The following is a 20,230-nucleotide window of genomic DNA, read 5'->3' as shown; positions in this document are numbered from 1 at the left end:
TCACTCAAAAGTCAAAATTCTCCACAGAATAATAATTACATATTTTTTGTCTCTGGGTTTGAGCCTAGAATAAAATTATTTCTTTGGACTCGTAAAATGCAATTCAACGAAATAACCTTCTTAATGTGTTCTGAATTCTATACAAATATGTTATTTTTTTTTATGAACTTCAGAAAGGGTGATAAATAATTAATATTTTATTCAAGAACATTTTGTAATCTACTCTGTGATGAGAAGTCAAATCATAACAAATTATTATCGAACTTTGATGATTTGGTGCCGATAAAATGCTGTAATTTAAAATTAATAATAATAAAACGAATAAAAAATAAAAAATAATCATATATGGCCTTATTGGATATGAATATATGTAAAATAGAAACAAAACTGACTAGAAATTTAGTTTTTTCAATGTGGCAGCAATGTAGAAACATGAGCGCCTTTAAGCGTTAAAATATTGAACTAAATTATTACGAATCTTGCCTTTGTTTCGTTGCAGTCGTCGTCCGAATTTGAAATCAATATTTTGCGTATTCTATTTGTTACGCCGTCTTTATGCAGCAATGCTATGAAAGATTTCTTTTACATGGCGTATAGTAGTCGCACATAGTGATTTGTTCATTTAATGTAAGATTGGTAACACTATTATGTATTTACTTGTTAGGCCATATAATCAAATGCGTGCCCCCTATATTTTTATCGCATTAAGTGCTCGCTTGATCTGCTCAAATTGTCACACACGTGCAATAATGTATTGCTACACATATTTTTCAACAACAGTATCAGTTCCTATTTCATGAACAATCATTGAATTATGAAAACAACATACTTCGTTGTTGACTAAAATTCTCAAAATGGCGGACGCCATTTTTAAAATTTTAGTATTTTGTATGAAAAATTTGTATAGTATTTGCATGAAATATTATCATTGTCATTGTTAAGTATTTCCTAACGATGACTTCAGTTAATTAACGATTGGTAACTTGTTGGTAGGTAGGTACCTATTATAACTAATGAGGTATGGTGGTGGTAACTATTTATGATGCTTATATTGATATATTGATTTTTAACTTCCTAAATTATTGTCTTTATTGAGTTTCTTTTGTTCTTATAATTATTGTTGGAACGTCAAGGGTATGTTCAATTAGTTAAAAGATAAATCGACCTATTTCAATTGGTTGGTTAGTAATAGACGCGAGTCACTATACGCCAATATTTGTAAGCCTGTGTTTGTGTGAGTGAGCTTTGTACGCGTGACCTCGAAAAAGGAAGGACAAATATCTTGCCGTTCTAGAAGGTTGACGTCATTCAATATCGTGGCGAGGCGAGAGCGCAGCGCACCAACCTAGCGAGACATTGTGAAATGTGAACGGCCACCCACTGCTTGCATATCTGTCCGTATCTAATAATTTACTTGAAAGTTGTGGCTATGAACAGTTAGTCAGTAGTCTATTGACTCCTGCCATACATGTTGAATTCAAAACTGCGCAATTTTCTTAAATTAATTTGTGATACCTACCTGGAGAAATCATTCCAATGACAATCGACTCTATCGTTTCCTCGACGTTTATTAGGTATAGTATAGAGAATATCGATAGTAATTGCTCTCGCTTGAAACGATATAAACGTAATCATAAATAAATGTTAAATATGATTGTAAAGATTAGGTACATATATATTTAGGTTAATATAGGACTTCAGTTTTCCAAATGGCATACATGTATGTGTGAGTATAATTCACAAATGTGATTGTGGTGAAATCACAGTGTCAATAGTTGATAATTAACTACTTTGCCTTATTAGTTAATGTGTAACATCGAAAAATATTTCGTCGAAGAGTACATTTTCTTTGTCATGTGCTATCAATTTAATTAAAAAATCTATTTTTAGTAACTGCAAAACTTATAGGTATCATCTCAAAGCGGTCGGGTTATACCAAAATGGCGATTGATCTGCGGCGTTGCCAGTTGTGTGACGTCATGCGTAATGACCACTGAATACAGAATAAAGACTATTTCGCGTAACTCAATCACTAAATCAGTTTTAAATATACTTAACTCAATTTACTTATCTACTTGTTTTTGAAATGATGATAGAATTAATAATATTTGTTTAAAGCAAAAATATTCCACGTCTGACCTTGGTACCTACTTAATTATTACTAAAAATTAGGGGTAGGAACCTAGGTATATACTTTTCCACTAAAATCAAAGTTCACTAAAATTACGTGACATACCTACTTACCTATAAATTATGATTCATTACCTTTTATTTATGTCATGGGTAACTTTATTTTTAGATCATTGATTACAGACTTCACGCAATTTTATACATTTTTCAGACATTTTTCCTTAACTATTGACATTGGCACATAGTATGTAAACAACTTACCTAAATATATTAAATATTTTTATATGTTTACATAGGTAATGTCGATTGTTGATAGGTATAAAAGAATAGGTACCTAGGTAATTAAAAAAAATAGATATCTTCTTCGAGAAGCTTCTTCAAGTAGGTATATTTAATGTGTTTGGTGTACTAAACTCGTAAGTTGAACTTACTAGACCGAAAGACGCTGATATGCGATCAGCGTCTTTCCAAATATCTCTACATAAGTTACACTGTGCCTTTGGATGCTGTATGAGACTGGTACTTACCTACTGTAGTAGTGCTAGTGACTACGGTTGTTATCAATCGGCCTTATTCATTAACAATTTTGTAATTAGATTTCGTGTGAAATCATTATTCTTATTTGATGTTCCTAAAAGCAATATTCTTAGTTATCACTGACTGATAAGGTAGGTAGTTGAGATTCTCTTCTTTTTTAAATTACTTGAGCACGTTTGTCTGTATTTTTGAACTTTATCGAAAATACTTAACAACAAAATATATCTTATGTATATATTTGATTATTTATGTATTGGACAAATAAAGGTATTAATAAAATAAAAACATGTAAAAAAAAGGATTATGATAGAAGTAGTATGTTTAGATAGTACGTTTGTTAATTTTTAGAAACGATCTAAGTTAAAGAATAATTAAAAAAGAATTGTACGGTTACGGATAGTAACTGCATTTTATATTAATTTTATGTTGTCTCAATTTCAGTGAAAATATGGCAGAGTTAGCAACTAATATAGAAGACCTAGAAGACGGTGAGATTGAAAGTGATGGTGAGGAGTCCAAGGAAATTCATACTGAAGTAAAAAGTGAAGAAGCAGTGCCCGTTGTTGAAACTGTCGATAAAGATGAGACAGAAGTTCAAAATTTTTACTTTTCAAAGTCAGGTAAGAAAAAGAAATCTAAATCAAATAAAAGCGGACAAAAACTTAAAGATAAAAATAAAAAAAATCGTAAATACGTTAACTCAGTAGATGAAGATTTCGCTGGTAGTGTTGAAAAAGCTATAAGAAAAGCCTTGAATAAATCGAATGCTAATGAAGCTCTAGGTGAGGAAGATGTTGAGGAACGCCGTAAACATAAGAAACGAAAAAAATACGATGGGAAAGAGGGACAAAGCAAAAAACGTAAAAAGCAAGATTATTCAGATGAAATGGATGAGAGTGAAATGATGTGCATTAGGGGAGCGTCACCAGTTCAGAGACAGTCTCCTCAAGAAGTGTATCAAGATGGAGATAAGGAATCTTATGAATCTGACAGTAGCCATGATTCCAGAGGGCATTCAACCCATCGACAACAAAGACATAGACCTCAGCGTGAAAGAAATAAAAATAAAAATGACAGACGACGAGGTAATCACCAAATCCAAGACCCTGAGGGTGTTTGCTTGTATTATATGCAAGGGAAATGTCATAAAGGTGACGACTGTATTTATTCCCATGACGCTCAACCTCCGCGGAAAATGGAATTGTGTAAATTTTATCTTATGGAATGTTGTGCAAAGAGAGATAAGTGTTTATATATGCATGCTGATTTTCCATGTAAATATTACCATACTGGGCTTCCTTGTATATATAAAGATGAATGTAAGTTTGCACATGGCAAACCTCTTAATGAGGCTCTCAAAAATATTCTACTTAAGCATATTGAATCAGCTCCTAAAGAAATTTTAGGTGATTTTCCAAGATTAAATAGGGAAGGAGCGATGAAAATGATTCAAACTACACAATCTAAACTAATACAGCAGTTTTCAGAAAATACAGATGTTCAAGTTAGGCAACCTAGTATACCTTCACTTTTTGATTTTAATATTCCAAACCCGTCAAATAATTTTGATTCTGTTCAAAGTAACCAGTTCCTTAGTGAACGACAAAATAAAATTTCCCCAAAAGTGCGTCAATCACGGTGGCAGAACGACGAACAAAATTCAAACTTATCTCCAAATAGTAATGTAGGTACCAGTAACGTATTATGTATTAAAAATTTGAACGGGGTATTATCACCCAGACAAATTTTAGATCTTACTAAAATGGGTATTGAAAATCTCGATCAACTGGGTCAATTGACTGTATTACAGCTAAACAGTATTGGGATATCATTAAAACAAATAACCGAAATTCAATTGAATACAATGAATATACAAAAATTTGGATTAATTAATAATATCGAGCAACAGGCTCAATATGTTGGGTCTAACGTTGTAAAAGATTTGGATCTACGAATTCCACCTGCACCACCTACAACAAATAGTATGACTACGATGCCATCTGAATTACCTGAACAAGATATTGATATGCGTTTTCTTCCAAGTATAACTGGCGTTATAGGCGTAAATGAAGACTCTTCTGTCAGTAAACACATAAAAAAGGATCCATTTAGTAAAGATATGATTGATATCGATCAGTATACTAAAGATGCGCTTAAATTTGCTTCTAAAGATAAAGAAAATATTGATATCTCAAATGAAGCCTTGGATAACGAGAAAGTGAAAGATGTTGACCACAGAGTGCTCCCTTTTGTAGAAGCCAATCCAAGCCTCCAACCTGATACAGAAGAACATCTATTACACACAGAAGGTGATACTGACATTCGATTCCTGCAACCGGACCCCATTTTCAAAAATGTTGAAAAAAGGAACCGTCGCTCTACTACTGATGATGACGAGGACAACAATTTATTGATTGATGAAAAATGGTATTCAAGCGATGAAGAGAAAGGTAACAAAAAGAAGTCATATAGTACTTCACCACAAAAAGCGCTAATGTCTCCACCCGCACCTCATGCTGTAGAACCATCGACTGTTTTAAGTAAACTTGGAGATCTTTCAAAAATTGACATCAGCGAAGAAGTCACAAAACTGTTAAATACTATGAAGAATAATTTACAGGATACCAAATCAAACACCCAGGAGCCGACAGAGCAAAACGTATCGCGAGATCCTCGCTCCAGACGATCTCCAGTTTCTGCTACTGAAAAGGTAATAAAATCCCCCCCTAGTAAAAAACCTCCGCGGGTGTCAATTTATGAATGTGTAGACGGTGAACCAACTGACGGACGAAGAAGGACGGATGTAGATTTAAGGCAAACAGATTATAAAACTCCAAGCTTTGGTGATACAGATTTGAGGCAGAACTTAAGTGGTGATATTGACTTGCGTTTAGCAATACCTTTTAAAGTGATGTCTAATTACACGCCGGCCTCTGAGATTAATGGTTCTATTAATAGTCACCCTCCGATTTCATACAAATTAGTCCCAGTGCATATTCCGCGACCTGACTATACTGATATTAGAAATAGCACAGCCAAATCTCAAGCTCTGACGGATCCTAGGCTAAGAAAAGTCTTTAGACTATCAGTAGAAGATTCGAATAGCGATAGTGAAAAGCCTATTAAACCTGTAAATACTGGTCCACGAATAGATCCACGTAGGAAACCAAAAGAAATAAGTCAAACTGAAAGTTCATATCAAGAACAGAAAAGTAATTCATTAGATATACACTCAGTTTTACAAAATTCTACTTGGTATAAGGAATTAAGCTCTACGCATAAAATTTTTGTTAACCAAAATTTAGCACCTATTACTCAAATGATAAAACAGTTCCAGCAAGACCAAATGCCAGGTAAAAAAATGGATGTCACTTCATTTCAAAACAATACCATATTATGTAGTATTTTTAACAATTTAGGCATAACACTAGGCGACAATGGTGAATTTTCGTATTTACCGAAACCCAAAGAGGCTTTATTAAAAACCCCTAGTAATTTCAATCAGAATACAAACCCATTCGCTGCCAATAATATGCCAGGAGCTCCGGGCTCAATGGAAGGTAATATGAATATTATGAACATGCAAGCTTTGAGTGGGATGAATCCTATGAATCATTTACATGGTTTTAATCAGGGTTTATCTGATCCTAGAGGCGGTCCTACGCCGGGCCTTTTAGGCATTGCACCGAACATGCCGCCTCATAGCTTTAATAATAACAATAAATTTGGAGGTCCCCCTAATTTTGGTAATATGGGATTTAACGGTCCTCAAGGTGATTTTAATTATATGGAAAACGAGCAAAACTTTCAAAGATTTCCTAATAGAGGCGGACACCGCGGTCGCGGAAATGATCGATGGAATCGCGGAGGTTCTGGAAGGGGTCATAGAGATCGGAAAAATTTCAATGAACGTGGCAATTGGAAAAATGATAGGCATTAAATATTAATAGGTATATATAAATTATTGTTATTGAAAATTACCCTTCCACATATTGCAAAGTGTGATTAAGGTGATAATTCTATTAGTAACAGGCTTGTAAAGATAAAGTTTTTTTTTATAATTTATTTATCCTGATAGAGTAAGATATTCTGTACAAGGTCATAAATATAGCAAATAGTGTAAATATTTTTGGAAGTTAATCGATTCGTTCTAGTTTTCTAATTGATAAGGTTAATTGTATAAAATAAATAATATTATGTTTAAAATAGACGAAAGCTATACATAATTAAGTTAATTTTTTTCACTAAGAAGTACTCATTATACGAGCCAAATGTTTTAAGACTGAGTGCAGGTTATAATCGAGTTATTGTTTTTAAGTATGTAGGAATTATCGTGATCAAACTACCTTTTCCGAACTATGTGATAAGTGACTGCATACATAATTAGTACTTTCGAGACAAAATTCAGGCTGAAAAATAGTAGAGACATAAGTGATTAGATTTGCGATTAGCTTAGATTAATGTTAGAGACGTGGTCATCATAAAAAGGTTTCCTGTAATAGTGTCCTAATCGAAAGCAATAATAATAAAAAATCAAGTTTTGTTAAATAGAAAACGTTTAACTTCCGTTCTTTTTGAATAATGTAATGTAGGTAAAAGTTGTATTGATTAAAGCCTACTCGATTTAAAATAAACATATCTTTAATAAAATATAAACTGTCTTAATTTTGCAACTTTCAAACCTAATATTTCAGTTAAATCATCAAAAGTGCATCATTTCCCATAGAGAAAAAACTACGTAAATTATGTTACAGGCGAACAAAATAAATGGATGATTTTCAGAAACCATGTATGCTAAAATTCAGGAGAGGTGAGTATTGCATGTAGGTACCGGTAAAGGTTGTTACTTACTGGAAAATAAAACGTTAAAATTAGATGAAATTAGACTTTATTTATCGTTTGTATTAAGGAAGTGACGTAATTGGAAAAGTCGATTTTCAAGCGATTCCCTCCAGTTTTTAAATTAACAGCCACTTGTGATACTTTGGAAAACGTGGGAGCTGCAAGAAATAAGCACGGCTACAATAACTAAGTCTGCAATGTTATTATATATTTAACTAACTTATCTTCTAGGATATAAATAGTTTTTAATTAACTGAAATGAATAGGTTCAAGTAATGTCATAGACCCTTATTTGCACTGTATAGTGGGTAGGTAGTAGTAGGTTGGCTTAAGATAAACGTCAGAAACAAAAATTAAGTTCAAGTCACAGAATTAAGAAAATACAGAAACCGTGTACACGACTAAATTGAAACATCAAAAACCACTCCACTTTATTAGTGGTTCTTTTCCTCCTAATGTTATAAACGTTTACTATACAATGGAGAAAATAGGATAAGTGTGTAATGGCTGAATGAGGGTTCTGTATCTTCTTAATTCTGTGTTTCAAGTAATACTATATTCGTAAAATTCTTCATTTGTCGATATAAATTCAATCAACACAATATTGGAATTTAAAATTAATTATAATAGTAATAAATCTTAAATGAAATACAAATCACAGCAAACCCGATAAAAATCTATGCTGGGGACGCCACATTTGCAAAAAATAGTTAATTTTTTATCCGCATTATGGCTAGGTTGTTTATTTTCCTGGTCAGGTTTAAATAATATTGTAAGTCTACCTACGATTATAATTAAATCGTATACATTCGAGTGCGGTAATTTATGCATTTAGTTAAAGATCTGAGTTTATTTGCATTCCCTCTGCACGTGAAAGTAGTTTGTTGTTTCTCGAACTTCCCCGCTTTTGTTGCTCGCTACTCCAGCCATCCAGGCTCGTTCTAGAAGCAAAAGGCTGGGGGGGAATATGGTTGGGCTTCTCAGGTAGAATTCTTGTTCATCTGTTACGCCTGTGTATCACGTACGCTGGTGTTTCGTTATCTATGTTACTCGGAACCTTTCATGTTTTTAATCTGTATTTACTTCCATTATTTATCAATTCAATTCAATTCTTGTTTATGGCTTTTGTCTGTGCCAACTGGGCACAAGGTACTTCGCCAATGTCTTGTAGATGAAGAAGGCACGAAGGAGATTGATCGGTGAAACTAATGAAAAGTTAATTTTGAACTTGTACCAAGAAATAGTTGTTATTAGCTAGTTAGCTCTTTAACCTAAGGCAGCACAGACAACACATGCATATATATCTAACACGGATATTTTTTGTACATTATACTTTAATTTTATTACTTACTGTATATTTACATAAAAATCTACAATAAGGACTGAAAACAAACATTAAAAAACATTTAACACTCAAAGGACGGGGGACTTTGGGAGGAAGAACGTCATAGAGGGGATAGGTAAGTTTGGGACAGTTAAAAATAATATGAGTTATAGTGCCCTCATCCAAGCCACACTCACAACTTTTATCAATCCGTCGTTATTTGTTTCTGACGTTTATCGCCTAAACCCACTCGTTAGTTTTTAAAATAAAGAACTCAACCTGAGGAAAAGTATCCATCATCATCATCATCATAACAGAGCACGGGTCTCCTTCCACAATGAGAAGGGGTTAAGGCCGCATTCCACCACGCTGGCCCAGTGCGAATCGGTGGACTTCACACACCTTTGCAAACATTATGGAGAACTCTCAGGCATGAAGGTTTCCTCACGATGTTATTCTTCACCGTTGAAGCAAGTGATATTTCAATTGCTTAAACCGCACATAAATTAGAAAAGTTGGAGGTTATTGGATTCAAACTCGGCCCCCCGAAAGTGAAGTCGAAGTCCTACCCACTGGGCTATCACCGCTGCGAAAAATGAATGTTAAGTTTTTTTTTATAATTAACGAACGTAAGACTAGGTCCGTCAACCTGAAGGGTAGGTGATAGCAGCCTCATGCGCCTGTAATTACAAAGGCAACCACTCCCTGCTTGGGGGCAGAAAAAAGCAAAGCTGCCCCGTAAGATTTCTGTCACAAAAAGATACCACTGCTAGCTTAACTTTATTATTTCCAATTTCTTTTATAGAAAACAATAAAAATAACATGTTTTTTTTTTTATTAAAGCTTAAATAGGTCATTCTTAATAGATATAGCGTCCTTATAATTGATGAAAAAAAGGTACATACATAGGCTTAAGGAGTCAAAGTCTTCTTGATCATCTTCGCAATTATAGAACACCACGCATTGCTTAGGTGTCAATTTTGCCTGGCTTACAAAATAATTATACAGTAGTTCCATTTCCCTCGCCGCTACATTAGCAGTGTTAGATGAACACACTAATATGACACCTTGGACGCCGAGACGGAGGGACGGCCAACACGACTCGAACCTGATACGGGCATAAAGGGAAGTACAAACTGAGAGATATCACTACAAACAGACAGACTTGACGTTTCAAAAGTGCTTATATTAGGCCTACTTGAAATAAATGAATTTTGAATTTTGAATTTTGATAAAAATAGTGATTAATTATGTTCATTCTCGAAAGCACAATTTATTTTTTTCGTATACTGAAATTTGTATGGAGTAGGTACAGAAATTGTAACTCATTGGAATGATGCCTAGAAAAAGAATTATAGTGAGCAGTATACGCACTTGGCTACGAATATTATTATGCGATATTAATTGAGTTTTTTGTATTCATTAAGTATATTTATTTTTAAAAATACATATGTGTACCTAAAGTAAGTATTTATAAAAAATGGTAGGACATACTGATAAGAGAATACATAGTTAATAAAATGAGAAGATAATAGTTGTTGTCCAAGTTGAATCGGTAAGTACACAACGACAATGTGCCGCGCTGCAACCGTTTAATAAATGTTATATTTAAAAAACCGACTTCTAAAGCCTTTTCAAAGTAAAAAAAAATTGAAACATCACTACTGTCGTGTGGGCACATTGCTGCAGACTACGGAATAAATTATTCTAGGTTTTTTAGTTACACATGAAATTACTTGTAAAAAAGGGCTTTGCCTAAACAAAGCCTAGTTTTAGAAAAATGGTGATAAAAAAATTCTAGCCATTGTATAGGTACTTCTGATTGATTATACTTCTAATAACAATGAAATATGATCAAATGTATTTCAACCCTTCGGTAGTATCTTTTGTACCATAATAAATCGATTGGAACTAAGAACAGATTCGCACAGTTTGGTTTAATCATAGATTGAGTAATGCATAATATACTTTTTGTAGTTCAATGTTGCCTTAATACGATGCCAAAGTGAGGCACAACAGGCTACCTAATAAAATATCCACCAGTTTTCAATCGATAGACATGCCTAAAAACTGTTACCTACTACTTTCATGTATAATGACCATCGGTATAAAAACGGCTTAAGGTTGCCGAGGAGGAAGCGTGACGTTTTTGTTTAGAAACAATATAAAGTTTTAGTACTGTCACGGGACTAAATAAATCGATCGAACTTACATTACGCTATGTAATGGACACGTTTAGTCAACTTTCCATTAACTATATTTTTAATGTTTCATTAGTAACAGCTGAAGATTTGTGCCACGATTTTGATCATTTATTTCTAGTTGGCGTCGACTCTTATAGTGTGTGGCGGCTTTTATGTAACCAGTTAATAGGTACTACTTGTACTGTACTACTGTGATTTCACTTACTTGTGGTCGCCACTGCAGTCCCACATTTCGATGTCAACTTTAAGTTGTTTATCATTGACATTGACATGCGGAAGTTCGAACTCAACAATTCGCACACCTTGCGTTGGTCTTGGTACCCCAGCTTCATCCATGTTTGTGGACTCTGACAAGTAGTTAGCTATACATGTCTTCCCACTCTGGAAGGAAATTTATACTGTTAAAACTCGAGCAAAATTAAGGATCTCAACGATCTCCGAACGTGCCATCCAATGTTTGAAGTAAGTTCATTACATCACAGGGTCCAATTATTAATATTTTCAACTTGTCGAGATGCATGACGCTTTTCTTCTTAACAAGTATGCTAAGATATTGCTGAAGATATTGCGATCCACTTTAAAACAGCGATTCATAGATATTCAACCAAAAATGTGACATTTATCTTTGTTGTGTTTATATTTAAATTATCCTAGCAACTGTGTTATTGATTGAAAGATAGTGTTGTAACAGATAAAGATACCTAATTAATAACAACAAGAAGTGATGGTGGAAGGTTAAAATAGAGGTTAACAGTGCTAATTCAAATACTCGAAATTCGGAAAATGAAAAACAGAGAAGTGCTAATAATAACTTGCCTTTCCTTTCCTTTACCTCACCTTAAAGGTATGACCCCGAGTCAGTTTTTGAAAATAGCAGAGAATTGCTCTACTAGGATCGAACGATTATCACTGACTGGTGTATCACATCTTATAGACCTGATATAGTGCTACGCGATCGATTAGTGCACCGTGCAATTATTGTTGACATTACTATTCCACATGATGATAATTTGGTGAAAGCTGAAAAGAAAAAAGTCTTAAAATACTTGGACGAGATTACCGCTATGTGGAGTGTTGAGTCAACTGTAATTGTTTCGGTAGTTGTTTCAGTCAATCTTTTCTCGCGAAAAGCTAGTATACAGAAGGCAGTAATTCTTGTAACGGCACGTATTGTGAGGAGTTTACTAATTTATTGAGCACTGCCACTATTCCTTGGGTGAATCACCCTGTCTATCTGTCTGTTTGAGCACAAAAAACAGAAATATTGTATCGAGGTACATAATCAATTATGACTTCAAGTTACTTGAATATGTTTTATTTCGGTAAACATCCAATACCCTAACTACAGCTATTCAAAGAAGGGTTTTGACAAGAAAATTGGAATTAATTTAGAGTCTCTAGGACTAAATAAGTTGGTTCACGAGAAAACAACCGTAGCGGCAGGTATGAAACAGGCTTTTAAGTTATGGCTTTAATTAACTTTTCAGCTAAGGAAAAAATAACGATTCTGTTGACAGCAATGTTATTGTCTCTTGGGATAAGACCAACTCCATCGTTGGGAAAGCCCCAAGTATTTAACTTAATTTTTCTCATGACTCTCAGGTAAGAATGTGTTTGTATTTTTATCTTACATACTATTATATTTCTATTTCAGTGGGTTTTGGACGTTACTTAAATTTTCTATGAAACAGGTCCTCAAGTATGCTCTCGCAATTTAACGCTGCGTCTGGATAAAGCCGTTCGAGGAGAACCGGAGAGCCAATAGTTGCTCAGTTAATAAACCCTGCTGAGACTGTCAGCTTACAACAAAAACCTTCGTACGGCGTGGTATCAAGATTTTCTCATAGAGGTCTCTAGCATACGAATAGCGACATCTTGCGGTAATATTTAAGTAATTTAGTCTCGGTAGTTCAAAGAGAAAGGCTAAAACTTCTACAACAATCTAATCTATAATCCCTACTTAATGTTATAAATGTCAATGTAAGTTTGTTTGTTACTCTTTCACGCAAAAACTACTGAACCAATCCTCACGAAACTTTGTACACATATTCGTGGAAATGTTAGAAGTAATGTAGGATAGGTACTTTTTATACCGACAATAAGCTCGGTTCCTTTGAGCGAGGGGATGAGTGTTTGACGATTTACACCATAACTCCGACAAATTATAACCGATTTAAATAAATATTTTTGTACTATAGAGGTTAATTTTGCCTTAACTGTGGTTAGAGATAGAGGACAGAACTCCTCAGCGGACAACAGCAAACCCCTCATTTAAGGCTTAGCGATACTGAATACTTTAAATTTTTTTAGAACTACAACTAAATTTAATGCCACGTCAGAAGAACAAAAACAAACGCAGACGAAGTCGCGGGCAACAGCTAGTCTATTATAATTTCTAATAAAAGCTCGAATTATCTTAGCATTGTTTAATACCTCAAACATATTATGCCGAAAGAATATGCAAAGCAGATAGATTAGGTATATTAAATGGAAAATTCATTCTCCAATAAATAATATTAAATATTCACATTGCGCGCATTTTTTCTTGCAGAATAATTCATCTTATTATATAGTTCCATAGACGTGATAGAAGTGAAACCACTAAGTAATCTTTAATTGACTTCTCGCTTGCTCCTTCCTTATTTATAATTTCTGAATTTTCTTTGGTCTCGTCGGGTGGGGCTTTGGCCGTGGCTAGTTCCCACCCTATCGAGAAAGACGAATCCGATTAGTTCGTGCCGATTTAGTGTTCCGGTGCGATGTCGGTAGAAACCAATCAGGGGTATGACTACCATATTCTCTAACAGGTTAGCCCACTACCATCTTAGACTGCATCATCTATGGTGGGCATGCACTTGCTTATTCATCGTGCTCCCGCCAGCCTTTGGTCAACAACCATGAAGCCCAACCGTCGCGTGTCGTCTTCGACAGCATGGCCCCTAAACGTGATACGTCCTTGTTTAATAGTAGGTACTTATTGAATTGAAAATCATTTGGCAAAGTGAGAAAGTAAATAATAGTACAGCTTTTTTGCGACTGGTGGACTTTTGTGGTTACGGATTCGGTACCAATTTTATGGCTATGGAAAAAGATTACGGTCTTATTAAAACAACAATTTTTACACACGCTCTCAGGCACTGACATAGCTTGTCATTGGTTAACACTTTTTTCAGCTCGTGCGGGGAAGTAGTACCGCTATGCTTATTTCTGCAGCATTGCTGTGTTCCGGTCTGAAAGACGTGGTTGCCGTCAATGTACATGATACTTCAGATTGAAAACGGGCGGCACTTTGTGGGATGTGCTCCTTGTATGCCCTGCGAAGTGTCCTCTGTTTATTGGCAATCCTCTGCTTGGTCCTTCAATTATTAAAAAAAAAAAACTCTGGCAGCTGTGGCTCTGTCAACGATTACGATATACCTAACTGTATCGCTTAACAGCCGTTTTAGTTCTTTGGAATAAAATAAAAAGTGTTAGATGGACCAGTTAACTATGGTTTTAGTAACTGTCGTTTGTGGTCTCTACTGTTATTCACAAATGTTCTATTTGACTCATGCAACAAAGGAGGGACTTTATAATGTTACCTACCTACTATAACTGTTTCGTTTTTATAGTAGTAAGCCTGAAGTCTTAAGTTCGATTCCGTTTCGGGCCAAAAGTTGTTAAGTTTATTCATTTACCTATTTTTGTTACGGGTTTACGTGAAATTTCACACTGAGACACTTTATTTGTTTATTAATACCTATAAACAAAAAAATTATCACTATTTACTTGAAAATTGGAGTATCATGGAAAGTCTGTGTTCTTTATTAAGTCTTTCCTGTAAGAGAGTCCTGGGTCCAATATTAGTAAATGCGTAGTAGGTTCATATTATATGATAGGTTTATAGGTTGGTTTATATATTTAACTTTTATAAATATGATACTTATATATGGTGAGGGTAAACGTCGACAGGAAACTTTGAGAGTTCCCCATAATGTTCTCAAAGATATGAGAAGAACAGCAATCTACATTTCACCAGCACGGCTAGCATGGGCAGGAGACAATTATCATTATTAATTATATAAAGGATAAAAATTTATCTTCTCCCACAGCTGTTTTAACTCTCAGAGCACTGACGACAAGTGGAAATAATATCCAAATAATAAACGGGGGTAAACTTCACCTATGCCATGTTCCCGTGCTTTAGAAGGTGAACACGCTAATTATATACCGTGGGCTGGTAATGTATTGATGATGATGATAAATATGATACCTCGGTAGGTAGGTATATGCAGTGGCTTGCACTTCATACATACACAAAAGCACTGCCTACCCTAAAATTTATATATTACTCGTATAAGAAGAGGATTTTCAACGTTTTATGCAATTTTCCTGCTGTATGCATACCCTGGTTAGAAAACCAGTGCACGCCACTGGGTATATGCTTTTGTCTTATCTATGCTTACAATAACAATATTATTAGAGGGCCTCTCTTATGCTCTGAAGTTTTAGAGGGCAACAAATATAATTTCAACGTCATCTAAACTCATACTAGAAGCATCTTACAAAGGTACGAACTGTGCACGTTATGTAAAATGTATATGGGTGTATTACAACCAGTTTCAAATTGCAATCTCTGCATCGCAAATGTCATCGACCTACCAGTCTAACTCTGAGAAACATGTAAATATACAACTGAAGCAAACGTAACCAGCTCATTTATATTCACTAAACTTATTCATCCGTCTTCATCATAACTTGACACGGAGCTCATTACACCGTGTTTTGCCTCCAACGATGCCGTGTCGTGCAGTGTACATGTGGTATGGTGTATTTTGAACGCCTGTATTAAGTTATTATAATCTTTGTTAGTATTTTTTTTTTCATTCCACTACAAGTTAGTCCTTGACTGCTATCTCACCTGGTGGTAAGTGCAGTCTTAAATGGTAACGGGCTAACCTGTTAGCGGGTATGGCAGATGTAACCATACCCCTAATAGGTGTCCAGACGACGCGTCGCAACGAAACGCTAAATCGCTTTGCGGCATGTCTTTGGTAGTAGGGCGGTACCAGACTAGACCAGAGAAATTTCGGAAATTATAAATTCCTAAATTGTCCCTGCCGGGAATCGAACCCGGGATCTCCCACTTAAAACCTTAGCGCTCAACTATGCGCCAGGTAGGTCGTCTATTTATTTAATTTAGTATTATTTTTGCTAAGAGAATTATTTGTGTCACTGAACTCCTCCTAGACGGCTGGACCGATTTGAATGAATTTTTTGGTATGCGTTTGGGTGGCACCCTGGATGGTTTAGATTCACAAATCAGCCCGACAGATGGCGCTGGGGTCAGCTAGTCTTTTTATATTTTCTAAATGGTATCTTAGGTCCACTTAATGTAACATTTAAAAAATGACATAGTCTCGATAAGATTTTTTGATAACCTACATGGATGGTCTGGTTTCATGGCTTTTGTTTGATGGGAGGCTTCTGTCGTGGCTTGTTACTAACCTACCGTCAAAGACGTACTGCTAAGCAAATTAGCGTTCCGGTACGATGTCGCGTAGATGACCGATTAGGGGTACGGGTTTAATAAAAGTGCCATATTCCCAACTGGTTAGCCCGTTACCATCTTAGATTGCATCATCACTTTCCAACAGGATTGATTGCAGTCAAGGGCTAACTTGTAAGAGTATGTACACCCACGTTTTCTAGGAATTAGCGGATGTAGTCAAACGCCGAAAGCGACTTTGTTTTGATGTAACTATGTAGAAAAGGTATTTCGTTAATAAAGAATTGCTTATAACCTTTGAATACGTAATAGTATCTGCCTAATGTCTAACTAGGTTTACAGACTATCTACTAACAGCTACCTATTTGAGATCTTATACTGCCCGGAAGCAAATGTTGGACCATAAAAGGACGTTAAAATAACTGTTCCCGCGCAGGCCTAGAACTGGATGTGTTGCTAACCGTTTGCTGTTATGTCTAACTTAGCTAGTTAGTAGATACTACTGGATATTTTACTGCCAGGGCTGTAATAATACTGTCCATATTTGGTGATTAAATTCGAAATTCGATACGCATTATTTTATTTCCAAACCTACACATTTTTTTTTAAATCGGGTAAAAACACTTTTTAAATAGATAAAATATCTTTTTCCCTCAACCCAAAGTATTCTTTAACAGGTACTTTTTCTCAGAAATACAAAGTCAAAAATATATTTATTCAAATAAGCCAAATTAGGCCCATACGATATGTTTTTTGATGCGTACATTACATAGAAATGTGTGTGTTAGTGACACGATACCTATAACAACATTCGTAAACTTAAAACCACAACACAAACTTACACAGAGAGTATTTTATAAGACGTCAATCTTACAAACTTTTATTATGTACAGTTCTTCGTCTGATAGTAGCCTACAAAGTATGATTTTATCCTTTAATAGAAAACAATTTCGTGTTACAAGCATATTAAAACGCGTGGGTGGCCGAGAAGTGTGATGGGACAGGACGCGTGCAAAGAGTCAAGAATTAATAAGGGTTTTGCTCTTGTTATACTAGGGCTGTCTTAAGTTAAACTTTCTCGCAGTTTATAAAGTAGCTACATTTAAGTTTTATAGTAAGCAAACGTACATTTGGCGTTAGCTTATTTGTTAATTAGTTAATTTTCTATGATCGTCCAAACATCATCTTTAGACAGACGACTCTTAAACAGATGAACGTGCCATGTTAGTGCGCCGTTTCTTAACTTAAATAGCTACTACTACTAGGGTGACAGAAGTGGCGCGTATCATGGCCTAGTAGTTTCATTCTTTGAGACTAGTATAACTATTACTGCTTTTCCATTGTATGAAAAGAGCTGTGTGTCCGCGCCGAGTATTGCCACTTCTACCGTACCTTAGCGACGTTTTTTGAGATTTTATAAATTTATCTAGGTTTGTTTTGTAATCTGTGCGTAAAGTAGCCGCAACTACAGCATAGCTACAAAGCATAGCTGTTTAACACCATTCGCATATTTGGTAAGTTAATAATTTTGCGCATATTGCGCCTGGTAAGAAAGTTTTAAAGCTTAAAGTTAACGAACATAACCTATGTTTTTACCCTCTAACTTTAAAAAGTTGCCCGTTAACTGATAATATATAAAATATACCTACCCACCGCGATTAAGATGTGACTATTGTCTTAGGCAGGTAGGAATTGTCACTCTATACTCATACCGTTATTAACTTTAGCGTTAAAACCACCTTTTTGTAGTTTTTCTTATAACTTATACAAATGTTTGTAACCATACTTTTAAAATACATTATAACAAATAATGTATTTTAAACATTTCAAATATGAACTGCTCCCGGTAGAAACATGCATAATAAAAGGATATTCTTGTTTATTGCTATTCGAAAGGCGGCCCACTATCTGTCCTATAAATCAAGCAAGCATCCGGGTTCGTCGTGCTATCCAGCTTGTACTTTAAGCTATACCATAGAGGTATAACCTAGGTGTCCTAACGCTGTTCCTAGGTCATCGACCGCCTGCAGCCTCGGAGGCTAGATTCGCAGGATACGATAAACTTCAATAGTGCATTGGTTGCATACAGTACACTACCTCGTCCTTAGTTGTTAGAGGGCAGGAAATTCAATATTCTGATGCAAATAATTTCCGTAAGGAGGCTACGTGTGTTCTTGCTACCTAGAGTTTCATACTAAACTGGAAAAAACAAACTCTAATTAGATTTTCAATACAAAATTGATGGCATAAAATTAGTTTCACGACATGAATTTCATCCTCGTTCATCCAAGTTTGTATGAGCACCTGACCTGAGATTAAGAAAGAATATGCTGATATGAACTACAATAAGTAACATGTACCTATTATTTGTTGTAGCAGAAGAATATTTAGGCCAAGTACTCCAAAATTCGCTACTAGATTCACTTGTTTTTTTAATTTGGAGTTTGCATATAAACATGTGTAACTGGCAAACTACTAAGTAAATAAAATATTTATTTTATTTTTATATTATATATTTATACAATTATTTTTTCGTTCAAGTAGTTTATAAGCACCTTTGAAATGACAAGTCAGTCTGTCTGTAGTGACTCTACCACCGGAAGGCAGATTCTTATTATGTTACAATATGCATAATTTAACATACCTACGTGACAAAGCGAGAGTGAATAATCTAAATATTATTTTGTCACTTCACCATGTAATGGCTGCTGTAACCCCGCCGTGCAAGAGTAACAATTACAGCTTGTACTGACATCGTTCCAAGGAATTAAATAAACTCTAATGGCACCACTGACACGGCGTTTATTAGTGCTATTGAGGCCTAGTGAGGCCCAATAAACGAAGTGTTGATTTATTGTATACATAAAACATAGTCTTTGCAGCTTTATGGATGTAGGTAGGTTTTTTTCTTAATATATTTTAAATTATACTTCTTTTGGCGCGTTAGGGAAAAATAGTGAGAGTAAATTTTTACGATGCACGCGCACACCGTCACAAAAAACCGACAACATAAAGTTAGCTATAATCATCATTTTAGTTTTTCTAAAAAGATTTGACAGTTGACTTTCAATAATTCAAATAATACCTTTTTTTCTATTGTTAGTGTCGTTTTTTCTACAAACGTAGAATAAGGCGAAAGATAAAAAAATTCAAAAGATATTTATCTTGTTACGTCTAAGAAGTATAACTTGTAACGCGTGGAAATTCTAGATACTAAATCTTCCTGGTTTGCTAAACATATGTTACATAAGTACAATAGTTTCACTAGTAGTTGTATCACTAGTTGACAAAACTGCGTTCTTTTAACTTCCAGATAAATAATATTGTGCAGCTACGTTTCCACCCTATCACTGTTATCATGGTGGGTGGAAAAAGATAGCAAAGACCGTCGGTGTTTGGAACGATTACTGCTTTGTCATCGCGGTCAGGAACTGCTGGGTAAAATATGTAGGTACTTTGTAAATTTATACAATTCGGGTAGCGTAATCAGTGATTTAAGCATTAATATAGATATAATGTTCTCTATACTTGTTATGATTCATTTATAAGACCGGACAAGGTACCCAAGGGTACAATTCCATTCCAGACGTCGTTGATTTGTACAACAAAACAGGACAAACACACTGCATGATGAGTATTAATCATACTCTACCATTTTTATTTACATCTAACGTAACCCTTATTCCTGTTTATATAAGGTTGAAA

The 20,230-nt window shown here is 34.9% G+C and overlaps 2 protein-coding genes across 7 annotated transcripts; one reads left to right on the top strand and one right to left on the bottom strand.

Moving 5' to 3' along the window:
• The first annotated feature begins 499 nt into the window (after positions 1–499).
• Positions 500–7,311, top strand: LOC120628655 (protein suppressor of sable). 6 transcript variants are annotated; one of them, XM_039897199.1, is made up of 2 exons: positions 500–627; positions 3,109–7,311. In XM_039897199.1, exon 2 carries the CDS (start codon positions 3,116–3,118, stop codon positions 6,605–6,607), a length of 3,492 nt encoding a protein of 1,163 aa, XP_039753133.1. In that variant the 5' UTR covers positions 500–627; positions 3,109–3,115; the 3' UTR covers positions 6,608–7,311. The 6 variants fall into 6 exon arrangements, with proteins under 6 accessions (XP_039753133.1, XP_039753134.1, XP_039753131.1 ...); XM_039897200.1 differs by lacking the exon at positions 500–627 and adding an exon at positions 889–993; XM_039897197.1 differs by lacking the exon at positions 500–627 and adding an exon at positions 1,050–1,574.
• Positions 7,312–7,548: 237 nt separating this feature from the next.
• Positions 7,549–12,911, bottom strand: LOC120628793 (intraflagellar transport protein 22 homolog). The gene is made up of 4 exons (XM_039897412.1): positions 12,900–12,911; positions 11,243–11,418; positions 9,739–9,941; positions 7,549–7,667 (listed from the first exon to the last, which is right to left on the bottom strand). The coding sequence occupies exons 1-4, from the start codon at positions 12,909–12,911 to the stop codon at positions 7,549–7,551; spliced, it is 510 nt and encodes a 169-aa protein (XP_039753346.1).
• Positions 12,912–20,230: the final 7,319 nt, after the last annotated feature.

The sequence above is a fragment of the Pararge aegeria genome, chromosome 13 (assembly GCF_905163445.1).
Source record: "Pararge aegeria chromosome 13, ilParAegt1.1, whole genome shotgun sequence".
In the NCBI taxonomy this organism is placed as follows: Eukaryota; Metazoa; Arthropoda; class Insecta; order Lepidoptera; family Nymphalidae; genus Pararge; species Pararge aegeria.
Note: the sequence above shows the minus strand (reverse complement) of the source record. Positions and strands in the feature narration are given on the sequence as shown.

Excerpts from the sequence above, each read along its gene's own strand:
- LOC120628655 (XM_039897197.1), top strand. The coding sequence starts at position 1,537 with ATGACAATCGACTCTATCGTTTCCTCGACGTTTATTAG. Across the intron at positions 1,575-3,108 it reads GTTTCCTCGACGTTTATTAG|TGAAAATATGGCAGAGTTAG; the intron begins GTATAGTATAGA and ends TCTCAATTTCAG.
- LOC120628793 (XM_039897412.1), bottom strand. Across the intron at positions 9,942-11,242 it reads GACTGCAGTGGCGACCACAA|GTTCGAGTCGTGTTGGCCGT; the intron begins GTAAGTGAAATC and ends TGCCCGTATCAG. Across the intron at positions 7,668-9,738 it reads CTTTGACTCCTTAAGCCTAT|CTCCCACGTTTTCCAAAGTA; the intron begins GTATGTACCTTT and ends TATTTCTTGCAG.